Source organism: Lontra canadensis, unplaced genomic scaffold (assembly GCF_010015895.1).
Source record: "Lontra canadensis isolate GAN:19392208 unplaced genomic scaffold, GSC_riverotter_1.0 scaffold61, whole genome shotgun sequence".
Classification (NCBI taxonomy): Eukaryota; Metazoa; Chordata; class Mammalia; order Carnivora; family Mustelidae; genus Lontra; species Lontra canadensis.
Window position 1 is genome coordinate 1,226,581 of NW_022631055.1, and position 13,099 is coordinate 1,239,679.

The 13,099-nt window shown below is 35.1% G+C and overlaps 1 protein-coding gene and 1 pseudogene across 8 annotated transcripts in view; one reads left to right on the forward strand and one right to left on the reverse strand.

The window, feature by feature from the left end:
* The window catches only part of CCDC88A (coiled-coil domain containing 88A), a 121,776-nt gene that overhangs the window by 51,483 nt on the left and 57,194 nt on the right, over positions 1 to 13,099 (forward strand). For all 8 annotated transcript variants that reach the window (XM_032877741.1, XM_032877743.1, XM_032877742.1 and 5 more), the window contains exons 8-9: positions 9,093 to 9,265; positions 12,423 to 12,504. In XM_032877741.1, coding sequence (XP_032733632.1) covers positions 9,093 to 9,265; positions 12,423 to 12,504 — 255 coding nt within the window. The remainder of the gene's footprint in view (positions 1 to 9,092; positions 9,266 to 12,422; positions 12,505 to 13,099) is intronic.
* Positions 2,209 to 5,922, reverse strand: LOC116879590 (annotated as a pseudogene).

A 13,099-nucleotide genomic window follows, 5' to 3' on the forward strand; every position in this document is an offset into this window, starting at 1 on the left:
TTTGTAGTCAATAAATGAGGTGTGATTTTAAAAAAGAATTATTATAGGCTCCCGTAAGAAAGTACTTTGCTTTTTCAAAAGAGTAAAATTGCACCAGGGTTTTCTCTGAAAACAGCTAGTAATTTTATAGAAGTCTAGACTTTAGTGCATGTGATGGTGAGTAATATTTTGTTAATAGCAGACCAAAGGGCTCTGCCATTTAGAAGAATGTGTAGCTTTGATCAGTTGTTCCATTAACATGGGAGAGACAGGTGTGTGTGTGTGTGTTTTAAGATTTATTTATTTGAGAGAGAGAGAGAGAGAGAGCATGAGAGGGAGGGGCAGAGGGAATGGGAGAGAGCGTCTCAGACTCCACACTGAGCAGAGAGCCCAACATAAGCCTCAATCCTAGGATCCTGAGATCATGACCTAAGCCAAAGCTAAGAGTTGGATACATAACCAACTGCACCACTGAGGCACTCCTGGAAGAGACAGTTTTGAGCTTATTTCCAGAGAATTTGATTACTCTTTGGGCTAATGAAAGACTTACATAGAAGAAATTCCTAAAGGTTTTTTTTTTTTTTTTTCCTCTGAACAAAACTTTCATGTCGCTATAGATGGAGATTTTCCAGTTTTTCTTTAGGCATTAAAAGAGAAGAAAAGATAGGAAATAAAATATTTAGAACAACAACTAATTTTTAAAAAACCTAAGGCAAGTAAGACCAAAGGAAGAATGAATTAAAAAAATGTCTCTAATATATATCAAACTTATCCTGAGATACTTAGATTATTTTTATAGTCTATAGATTATTTCTATAATATGGGGTGAAGAAGGATATTATTTTGTAGAAATGAGAATAAAAAATTTGTCATTATGTGATCTGTGTCAAAACTAAGGAATATGAAACACTATACTGATTGTTTGAAAAACTTTTTAAAATGTATTATCCTACCTAATTAAGCATTTTAGTTTAATTTGTTTTTTTAACAAGAAAAAAGTGGTGGCATTCCTTTGTCTCAAGGTATTTGGAAACAAGTTGCTAGCTGGTTTTTTAAACAGTTTTCTAGAGGAAAATTCTTTTGTTTGGGTCACCAGTGGACTAATTAGAAAAGATCCTTAAAAATAATTGTGAAAAATATGAGACAAATGTAAATACAATAATTTTGTATTAATCAATTGGACTGAAACAAGTTCTTGCTTAGATTTTCCCTTTAGCTCTTTTGTTCTTTCCTTCAAAATATTTTATGATATTTTTCCCTCCAAAATATTTTATTTTATATAAAAAATAAAATAGAAGAAAGTTATATGTCACACTGAATAAATACATCGAAAGCATGTGTATGGTTGTAGTTTCTAATTTCTCTAACAAAATTTACCAGCCATGCTGGAGGAAAGAAAGGAGTAAGTATCATATTCATAACATTTTTGGAACACTTCAGAGTACAAAAGCAGTATGCTCATTTTTTTAAATTAACATATATTGTATTATTAGCCCCAGGGGTACAGGTCTGTGAATCGCCAGGTTTACACTTCACAGCACTCACTATAGCACATACCTTACCCAGTGTCCATAACCCAACCACCCTTTCCCTCCTCCCCTACCCCCAGCAACCCTCAGTTTGTTTTGTGAGATTTTGAGTCTCTTATGGTTTGTCTCCCTCCTGATCCCATCTTGTTTCATGTATTCCTTTTGTGCCCCCCAAGTCCCCCACATTGCCTCTCAACTTCCTCATATCAGGGAGATCATATGATAATTGTCTTTCTCTGATTGACTTATTTCGTGCATAATACCCTCTAGTTCCATCCACATCATCGCAAATGGCAAGATTTCATTTCTTCTGATGGCTGCATAGTATTCCATTGTATATATATACCACCTCTTCTTTATCCATTCATCTGTTGATGGACATCTAGGTTCTTTCCATAGTTTGGCTATTGTGGACATTGCTGCTATAAACATTCGGGTGCATGTACCCCTTCGGATCACTACGTTTGTATCTTTAGGGTAAATACCCAGCAGTGCGATTGCTGGGTCATAGGGTAGCAGCATGCTCATTTTTAAGTGCAAAGAAAACTTACAATGAAAGACTTTCAAAATTAAAATTAAAATCTGTACACTAGGATATTTTAAGGTCCTTCCATGTGTGTAGCATTATATAGAAAAAATGGAACTTCCAAGAGAGGAATCATCACATCAGGTGTTACATATACATTTGGGCCTTTCCAGCTTACAAACCTATTTCTCCTAAGGGGAAGGTGTCTCTCAGTTTGAAGAGGGCCATAAGTGTCATCAGAGATATATAGTGCCCCTTGTTCATGCCATGCTTATCCACAAGCACCATGCTGAAGGAATAGAGTAGGATTTGCAGTAAACAGCCTGACCTGCAGAGCTAGTGCTAGAGGCATAATCTGTGCTCCTATCCTGTTGTTGGGGCTCAGAAACATGCCTGTCAAGTCCACTGTGGTGATGTGTCAAAGATGCAGGCCATACTGTGTGTGCTTGAGGCATTCCCATCTGTAGCCAGTAGAGGCAGAATTTGGATATGGACACAGTGAGGAGTCTCCTTTTCTCATAAAACTGCTCTTCTGGCACACACATTGATGTTCATGGTTGTGCAGGTGGGCTCTATGCCAGTTCAAGCTAGGTTGAATTGACAGACTTGGGCAGGGCTACCCTATAGCTTGTAGCCAATGATGCAACAAAACTAACAGGTGGCTCTACGTATTGCTGCTGCTGGAGCACATCCTGGAAGCATTCCCTAGGGTGTTCAGTTTACTTTTTTGCCTGACTCTTATTTTAACTTGAAATTTGCAAATGTCCTTATTCTCAGCTCTGTCATAGACTGAACTGGCTTTGTGACCTCCTAGAAAATTTGAGCTTTGGGGGATGCCTTTAAAATAACATCAGTTAGAATTTTTTCTGCTTGTTTCTTCCCTTGGGGGTCTCCAAGGAACCCAGACTGTCGGCTTATTAAGTTAAGCAGTGCATTTCTTTATACTTGGCCACTTAATTCTAGAAGGGTCACATCAACAAAGGAGGCTAATTGGCTGCTCCAGGCCTTTTTGTCCATATATGTTGTATTTCCTGGTGAGCATCTATGCACTTAAATATCCTTCATTTGCTGGCAGGGCAAGGATAGGACATGACTTTTCAATCAGTAGTAGGAAGCTTCGGACTGCTCACAGGGGATGCCCTTCCTTGTCAAAACAGAGTCCTTTTTTTCTGTTTTGATTGATCTTTTGTTGTAATTCTTTTATTTAAATCTAGAAAGTGTAATTTGGTCACTTTTTTTTTTTTTAAGATTTTATTTATTTGTCAGAGAGAGAGAGAGTACACACAAGTAGGCAGAGAGGCAGGCGGAGTGAGATGAGGAAGCAGGCTCCCTGCCGAGCAAGGAGCCCGATGCGGGACTCGATCCCAGGACCCCAGGATCATGACCCGAGCCAAAGGCAGTGGCCCAACCAACTGAGCCACCCAGGCGTTCCCTTAGTCACTCTTTTTAATTACTCTTCACTTTGTATTAATTTTGTGTAACATGTATTTCTTAAATCCTCTTCTTTTACCAAAAACCACAAATAGATTTTAATAAATTTAAGATCTCTTTATTATCAGCTTATTTTATGCCAAGCATTGGGTTATGTGTATAATATACTATCTTCATAAGTCTGTACAATAACCCCACCTTAAAAAGGAAGATACTTGAGCTCAGAGAAGTTAAACAATTTGCCAAGTCTAATTGCAACCCCTGTGTCCCTATTTATAAAACCTTTGCCCAAATGTATGATTGTGTTGAGCACATTTCTGATTCTTTTCCTTAATTGGAAGTTCCGTAGGTAGAATTAAGTCACTTCAATTTTTTTTCTTAGCTTTGGTATATCTTTATGCTTCATGTGTTCTTCAGTGTATATTAGTAAATACCTGTGTTTTGCAAGATCTTGTGCCAAAAGTGCTTGGGAGCAACAAACTGCCAAATTTTCAAAAAAAGATCAAAGATCATTACAATCTAGTGGGGAAGTTATTTTAATAAAATAATTTAGGGGTTTTTGTTAAGTTTTTATTTAAATTCCAGTTAGTTGACGTAAAGTGTAGTATTAGTTTCAGGTGTAGAATTTAGTAGTTACACTAAATATACTTTATACAACATCCTGTGCTCATCACAAGAAGTCCACTCCTTAATCTCCATCATCTCTTTCACCCATCACCCCACCCACCTCCCCTCTGGTAACCTTCAGTTTGTTCTCTATAATTAAGAATCTGTTTCTTGTTTTGCCTCTCTCTCTCCCCACCCCCCCGACCCCTTACTCATTCCTTTTGTTTTGTTTCTTAAATTCCACATATGAGTGACTTATTTCACTTTCTAGCTCTATTCATGTTGTTGCAAATGGCAAAATTTCATTCTTTTTATGACTAATACTCCACTATACACATCACATCTTCTTTATCCATTTGTCAGTCAAATGGAAACAGTATGTGGACTATTTTCACAGTTTTGCTGTTGTGGATAATGCTATAAATATCGGGGTGCATGTATCCTTTTGAATAAGTATTTTTGTATTCTTTGGGTAATTGCACTGTAACTGCTGGATCGGAGGGTGGTTCTGTTTTTAACTTTTTTGAGGAACCTCCATACTGTTTTCCTAAGTGGCCACACCAGTTTGCATTCCCACCAGCAATGCAAGAGAGTTACCCTTTCACCACATCTTTGCCAATACCTGTTGTTTCTTGTGCTTTTGATTTTAGCCATTCTGACAAGTGTGAGGTGACATCTCCTTGTAGTTTTCATTTGTTTTCCCTGATGATGAGTGATGTTGAGCCTCTTTTCCTGCATCTGTTAGCTATCTCTATGTCTTTGGGAAAATGTTCATGTTTTCTGCACATTTTTAAGTTGGATTATTGATTTTTTGGGTGTTGAGTTTTATAGTTCTTTATAGATTTTGGATACTAACCCTTTATCAGATATGTCATTTGCAAATATCTTCTCCCATTCAGTAGGTTGACTTTTAGTTTTGTTGATTGTTTCCTTTGCTGTGCAGAAGCTTTTTATCTTGATGAAGTCCCAGTAGTTGATTTTTGCTTTTGTCTCCCTTGCCTCCGGAGACATACCTAGAAAGAAGTTGCTACAGCCAGTGTCAAAGAGGTTACTGCCTGTGTTCTCCTCTATGATTTTTATGGTTTCAGTCTCACATTTAGGTCTTTAACCCATTTTGAGTTCATTTTTGTGTTTGTGTAAGAAAGTGGTTTGGTTTCATTCTTTCGCATGTCGCTGTCCAGTTTCCTAACACCATTTGTTGAAGAGACTATCTTTTTTTCCATTGGATATTCTTTCCTGCTTTGTTAAAGATTGACTGTAGAGTTGTGGGTTCACTTCTGGGTGTTCTATTCTGTGTCAGTTTTTGTGCCAGTACCATACAGTTTTGATTACTAGATCTTTGTACTATAACTTCAAGTCTGGAATTGTGATGCCTCCAGCTTTGCTTTACTCTAATAAAATATTGAAAGCAATAAAAAATCATTTATCTAAATATAATAAATATTAGGTATATTAGATAAAAATATCTAAATAGAAACATAATAAAAATTAAAATATAAAAATATAATAAATATAAAAATATAAATATAATAAAAATCATATATCTAAATACTATAGGAATTTAGAGAAGGAAGACATTACTTAAAACTGCTAGTGGAATCTCTAGGATCACAAGTATCAGAGAAGATTGATGAAAATAAATTATGCTTTAATAACATTTTTTGTCAGGTTTTTTAAAAATATGTTTGGAGGCCTTGAGCTAAAGAAACTACTACCATTAGAGAAAAGTCATATTCTACATAATCTTTAATGGACAATTCCTCTGGATACTCTTAACTCTTAGTACTGGTTTCTTTCTTTTTTCTTTTTAGGAAATATTTCTCAACCCATACCTCTTTTGTACACTGGCATCTGGAACCTCTTGATATCTCCATAATACCACCTACTAAGTTCAAATGTAGTATGCGTCTTTCTACTTTCTTGAGGTTTCCATTTTGTGACTCATTCAATTAAGTAATTTTGTGGAACTGGTTTTTGGCTCAGTACTATGCTAAATGAGATCAGAGATACAGAGGAGGTATGAGATTGTATCAGATTTATGGGGGAAAAACACATTTTAAATAAAAATAAAAGATAGCATATAATTTTAAAAAGACTTAAAAAGAGCATGTAATTAAATTCTAATTTATTTGTGCATGAAACATATTAAGTACTATCCACAAGCACTATTATTATTAGAGTCAGGAGATGTTAGAAGGCAAGATTAAAGATAATGGAGAGAATAAATAAATAAAACTTGACTCCATGAAGATTGAGCATGGAGATTACGAGTAACAGTATTCACAGAGACAGGCACTTGGTCTGGGCATATGGGGTAGGTGGATAAGATGAATAGTGTCAATGAACATATAAACTACCCTGCAAAAAGCAATGAATGTGAAGTAGAAGGGTAACCAGAGAGAACTGTGGTCTTTTTTTCCCCCTAGATAGAAGATACTTACATATATATGAAGATCAAGGAGAAAAAAGCCATTAGGAAGAGAGAAGTTGAAAATCTTATAGAAATAAGGAATATGTATTGGGGAAAAAAATGTTTAAAAATAGAGGATTTAATCTCAGGTGGTTTTGTTTCTTTGACAAGTTGGAGGAGAGGTCATTCAGTAGAAGAGATTATAGCAGTTTACATGTGGAGGCTTAAGTAGGGAAAAGAAATGTGTTTGCAAAAAATCATTGTAGAGAAATTTGGCAGGAAATCAGCAAGATTTTAACTAAAGAATTGATGGGCATTGAAAAGAGCTTAACTGAAAATAGATGGCAAGTTGTGTTGTAGGACTGTGTAAGTTTGTTTGTTTTCCTTTTAGAGTTCTTTATCACCATAGAGAAGGAATTAAAAAAATGAGGGTAGGTAAGGAAAATGACATAATGTTTTGAGACAAACTTGAATTTGAATTACTGTTTTACCTGTCATTAAAAGTGTGACTTTGTTAAGTTAATCTATATGAGTCTCAGTTTCCTTATTGTTTTATAGTAGACATAATACCTCTATTAGAGATTATAGTATTGGATAAGATCTTGTTGGAAAATCCCCTGTCTGGAGTTCTGTAAATATTCATTCCCTTTTAATTTTTCCTAAAGAGTGGGCTGTAGTCAAAGACTGGCATGGTAGTGTTACATAAGAAAGTAAGGATGACAGTTAAGCACAAAACTGTTGTTTCAAGCTGAGTAAGAACTCTACTAGAGTAGCCAGAAATAATCTGTGCAGAAAGGTTCAGGTGTAGGTATGGTGCCATGGGAGTAATGCTAATAAAGGAGGCATGGCACAAGAGAGAAATGGTTCCTTCATTGGAGAAGTCTGTATGTATTGAATAAGGAGTAGATGTAGAGTTTTAAACAGAAATGGGACTGAGAAGTCACGTTCTATAGATTGTCAGAAGGGATACTGGAATTTGTGAAAGCAGTAGTTGAGCAGACCTTGATTTGGTGCTGAAATATATGCCAAGGATGAAGAAATGAATTCTGATGGGTGGTTTAAAAAAAGAAGAAGAAGGATAAAAGTAATGATTTAGTGAGGGCATTGTAAGACTTTGTGATAAGAAAGCAAAAATGGTGATTTCATGGTCCTGAGGTGGTTACCCTACCTCTTCTACCTGGAGTAAGACAGCTGGAATTACTATTCAAGACAATTTCTGTTTGCCTGAGAAGTTTGAAACAAAAGCTGAGAAACTGGTTTAGAATAAGAGAATTTTCCAATAAGAGAAAAATTGGAGGAATGGAGGAATATGATTGAGTGAGGTAAATATAAGTTAAATGGCCCTTAAAGTTCAGAACAAGGGAAAGTAGAATGAGATTTGTGTCCCATGGAAAGACTAGAGAAAGGAATAAAGGAAATGTTGAGATGGGATGAAGATTACAACTAGTATTGCAAGAAAGAGAACATAGGATATGGACTCAAGAAACTGGCCCTGGAGTCTTGGCACTGCTACTAGGAGTTTCGTGATCATGGACAAATTAGTCTCTGTGCTCAGTTACATTACCTGTGGAATGAAGAGTTTGAACTAAACCTCTGAGGTTCTCTTAGGTCCCTCTGTGATCCCTGTCTACAATTCTAGAGCAATGTTGTAGAATTCTGCAACTGTGGCAAGATTATATTTTTACGCGCTCTAATACAGTAACAAACCACTAGCTACATGTAGCTGTTACAAACTTAAAATGTGGCTAGTGCGAGTGAGGAACTCTATTTTTAACCTTTTAAATTTGTAATTAGAGGGACACCTGGGTGCCTTTGTTGGTTGGGCATCTGCCTTTGGCTCAGGTCCTGATCCCAGAGTGCTGGGATCAAGTCCCTCATGGGACTCCTTGCTCAGCAGGGAGCCCGCTTGTCCTGCCTGCCATTTCCCCTGCTTGTGCATATGCTCACTCTCTGAGACAAATAAATAAATAAATAAATAAATAAATAAAATCTTTAAAAAAATTTGTAATTAAATAGCCACTTGTGCTACTGCCTACCATATTGGACAGCACAGTTGTAGACAAACTCCTCTTGGGTTGATTTCTTTTCTATGTCAACAGGTCTTTTAAGACTTTTAAACAGTGTCTGTCTAGTGTGGTTGTTTTATCACAATTGATTTCCTTTATTAAAAAGTTAGGAAGGAAAAATAAGTATTAAATCTTACTCTAATGTTGTCTAGTAAATAGCTAATCCATGAACTGTTGCATGAAACTTTTTTTTTTAAAGATTTTATTTATGTGACAGGGCGAGAGCACAAGCAAGGGGAGGACAGAGGGGGAGGGGGAGAAGCAGGCTTCCCACTGAGCTGGGAGCCCAATGTGGAGCTCGATTCCAGGATCCTGGGATCATGACCTGAGCTCAAGGCACATGCTTAATGACTGAGCCACCCAGACGCTCCTGCATGAAATTTTTTAAAAAGAGAGCTATCACAAAGTTAAGATATTTTTGCCCAATGAATTGTTTTTGATATTATAGGATAATACTTAGACTTAGTGAATAGTGTTGATGTGTTTAGTTCTCTAATATGTAGAATACTAACAGTGATTCTGTGTTTGTTTCTGTATTTCTTTAGACTATCATAGAACTCTCTGAAGAACGGGATGGTCTTCATTTTTTACCCCATGCCTCTTCAACTGCACAGTCACCCGGTGGTTCTCCAGGCATGAAGCGAACGGAAAGTCGACAACATCTGTCAGTGGAACTGGCAGATGCTAAGGCAAAGATAAGAAGGCTTAGGCAGGAATTGTAAGTTGGTCCTTTTCAAGGCTTCTTGAATTTACATGGTCACAAAGGTGACCTAAAAATGTTTTTTCAGCTTATGGAATATAGATGAATTGTTCCAACTGCTAGCTTGTGTCAGAGTTTTCACTAGTATTTGTCAAAATGAGAAAAATAGGGAGACCGGCATGAAGTTTTCCTAATCCTAAATCTTACCAATTTACAGATTCTCCTTCATTCTGAATTTATGTTCTTCCTGCCTTTCTTATATTACAATGATCTTTCTCTTTTAAAATACTGTTCTTCCTTGACAAATTGGGGTCTCCTTAATTTTTTAAAATTTTATATTCTTTGAAATCCAAAACTGGATTTCAAATCAAAACTGGATTCCAAAAAGGGCAACTACTGATTCAGTCAACAAGTTTAGCTCTTTAAAAATTAATGTTATAAAAGACTGAATTGTTGGCATACAGTATTATAAAAAATAATTTTGTTTTGTATCGTCTGTGTTGGGTAATTGAAATGCCTGAGTCATGTACTTAGACATGGTAAATAGTCAGATTGGTTAGTGCTGATGAAATTATATTTATTTAACTTTCAAAGATCATTTGAGAAAAATCAGTGTAAATGTCACATGAGCATTCCTTGGTGAATCACATGTAAAGATAGAGCCAGTCTCTGCTGGAGATTTTTTATTTTGTACTTTAAAAAGAACAAAGGATTTTTTATGTTTATAGCTTTTTTCTTTTATTATTTTTTTCTTTTTGGTTTGTTTTCCTGGAATTTGGGCTTCAGAGTATAGATTTAAAATTTAAGCCACAATATAACACTTAAGTTTATTTACTGATTATTAAAAGCAGTTAGTTTAAGAAAGTGATTGAATATGCAAGGTAGAAAAAATATACAGTCTATAGGAAAATTTGAAAACAAAAAAATACAGCTTTCATTGTGGATGTCTGCACTATTATGGATCTATTGAAGTGAACACGCCCAGGATATTCTATAAACAGCTGCACCAGGAAAATTAGAGAAGAGATTGCTGTTATTAGTTTGACTGGCAGTTAATGGATAGCCTAAACAGTGAACACTAGTTCGTGCCATATAATTTAGCACAATCTTCTCCAGTCTTTAGATAAAGCATGCAATTAGAACTGTAATGATGGTTGTGAATTCATTTAACATTTTGCACTATATTAGAATTTGATTTTTAAATGAAATTTACTTGGCCATAGAGTGTATTAAAATCCCAAACAACTTAGATTGATAAAATTTGGTTTCTCATATGCTGACTGGAAAAATGTAAATGAATATTATTAATGAATAAATTAATATGCCAGATATAGCAAGTATTCCCAATAACATTTCATCAAATACCATCTTTTTGTCCTTTGAAAATGTGTTTCTTCACAGATTTCTTTTATTAACATTTGCTCTAAGTCTTTTTGTTGGGACAGATCTTTACAAAATAATGAAGTATAGAAATTATGGTGGTTAAAAGTAGTTCAGGTTGCCTTATACCTAATGGAAATAAATAATTGTAATGAGATCATGTAGGTTAATTAATAGCATACTTATAGGTTGTACATTATAATATACATTATATATATTATATAATTATAATTGTTCTTAGTTTATTAACATGCAGGGTAAAAATATAATTTGAAATGTGGTTTTTTTTCTTTTCAAATTTTTATTTAAATTCTAGTTAGTTAACATGAAGTGTAATATTGGTTTCAGGAGTAGAATTTATTGATTGATCACTTACATGCAACACCCAGTGTTGGTCATGGAATGAATTTGGAAGTTTTCCTTCCTTTTCTGTTTTTTTGGAATAGTTTGAGAAGAATGGGTATTAACTCGTTTTCTGTCAATGTTTGGTAGATTTGCCTATGAAGCCATCTAGCCCTGGACTTCTGTATTTTTGGGAGTTTTAGGATTACTGATTCAGCTTCTTTGCTGGTTATCAGTCTGTTCAAGTTTTCTGTTTCTTCCTGTTTCAGTTTTGGTAGTTTATATATTTCTAGGAATTTACCCATTTCTTCCAGGTTGTCTTAGTATTCAAACCAATGCAAATTAGAATAGTAACACAGAATTTTTCAGTTATTAAATTGCTTTTCATATAGGCACTTTTATCCATGCTGATTGCATTATAAATTGGTAATGACCTTTCTGGAGGCTGCTTGATGGTATATATCAAGAACCTTTAAACATGTAATGTACTTTTATAAATCTGGCCTGAAACATACAAGGTTTTGGGGGGTGGGTGGGTGCATTGTTTTGTTTTTTTAAGTAAAGTACATCCAACATGGAGCTTGAACTCAGGATGACCCTGAGTTCAAGCATCACAAGCTCTTTCAACTCAGCCAGCCAAGTGCCCCTAGACATACAGTGTTTTATGTATACTGAGGTTTATTTACCAAAACATTATTCATTACAGTGAAAAGTGGAATTCAGAAAGGGACTATTTCTTCATTAAAAATTATGGTTCTCAAAAAAAAGTATAGGTATGATGAGATGTCAGCAGTGGATTGCTTTATACAATGAACATTTACCATTTTTTTATTAAAGAACAGAAGGTGGAAAAGTAGAGTTAGTGAATGGAAACTTGAGTTTGAGCAGCTTGACTCTGAAAGGGCGTTAGAAAATGGGAGAAGTAAAGCAGTGAGTGTAAGAAGAAGAAAAAGAATAGGAGAAAATAGAAGATGTTTATAGATTACTGGGAGGAAACCAATAGGGATGTATTTTATGTATCTGTATAGCTGTATATACTTTCCTTTAGACCATTGTAGATGTTGAAAATAGTTGGAGATCTTTTAAGATTCAGATCCAGATCCTAGTGCCTTGCTTAAAAACTCTTACAGTGTACTTGTCTTTGAGAGGGAGAAAGACAAAAAGGAGAGTGAGAATAGGGGATGGCAAGAAAAATGAAGAGAGAGAAAGAGAAGTTAGAGGGTGTCGGTCATTGAGGTTATTAGCCTTTGGGGAATTTTAAGGGGGGATCTGATTGATGTCATGTAATCACACACATTACTAATATCCATTTCTTTGTCTTTTCCCCCTGGATTAGTGGATGGCTAATAGGATTTTCAACTAGATATTCAGTAATGATAATACATTTGATTAAAGCAGATGATCATGGTTTTCAAAAACAATAAACTGATTATTTTAAAATTTTTCATTTAAGGGAGGAAAAGACTGAACAGTTGTTGGACTGTAAACAAGAACTTGAGCAAATGGAAATAGAACTAAAAAGGCTCCAACAGGAGGTTTGTACCTGAAACTTTTATTATATGGGGCCAGTAAGTAATTGGAAATTATTTTTCTGCTTAAAATTTATAACCTCTGCCTTAATGTTTTATGATGTTATTGGGGCTTAAAAATTACTTTTTCAGTGTTTTTCTGTTCAAAAATGCCAGAGCCCAGGAAATCAAAGTCTTTGGACTTTACATTTTCTATATCAGTGCTATTCATACTTTCCTAGAATTCATACTTTTCTTTGAGTTTCCTAGAATTCAAAGGAATCTCTTAGGACTGGGGTAGTTGCAAGTTTCTCTTTTTGTATATTTGGCTTCCATGGCTGGGAAACTGGAACACCTCTACTGTGAAGTGTGGTGCTTAATGTGTATCTCCCTAAGTCTCTAGTCTCTGAGAGTGCACTATGTTAACTTACAGATGACAGAATGCTTCTTAATTTTTTACTCTTTACCTTTTAAGTAAGATCAAGACTTTTTACCTTTTAAGAGTTACTTTTATTTTATTAAAATTTTGTGTTTGTTTTTTTTTTTAATCTTGAACCAAGACTCTTTAAGAATTCACTTCTTTTAATGTTTGTAATGTTTCATTTTTATTTGGAGATAGGCA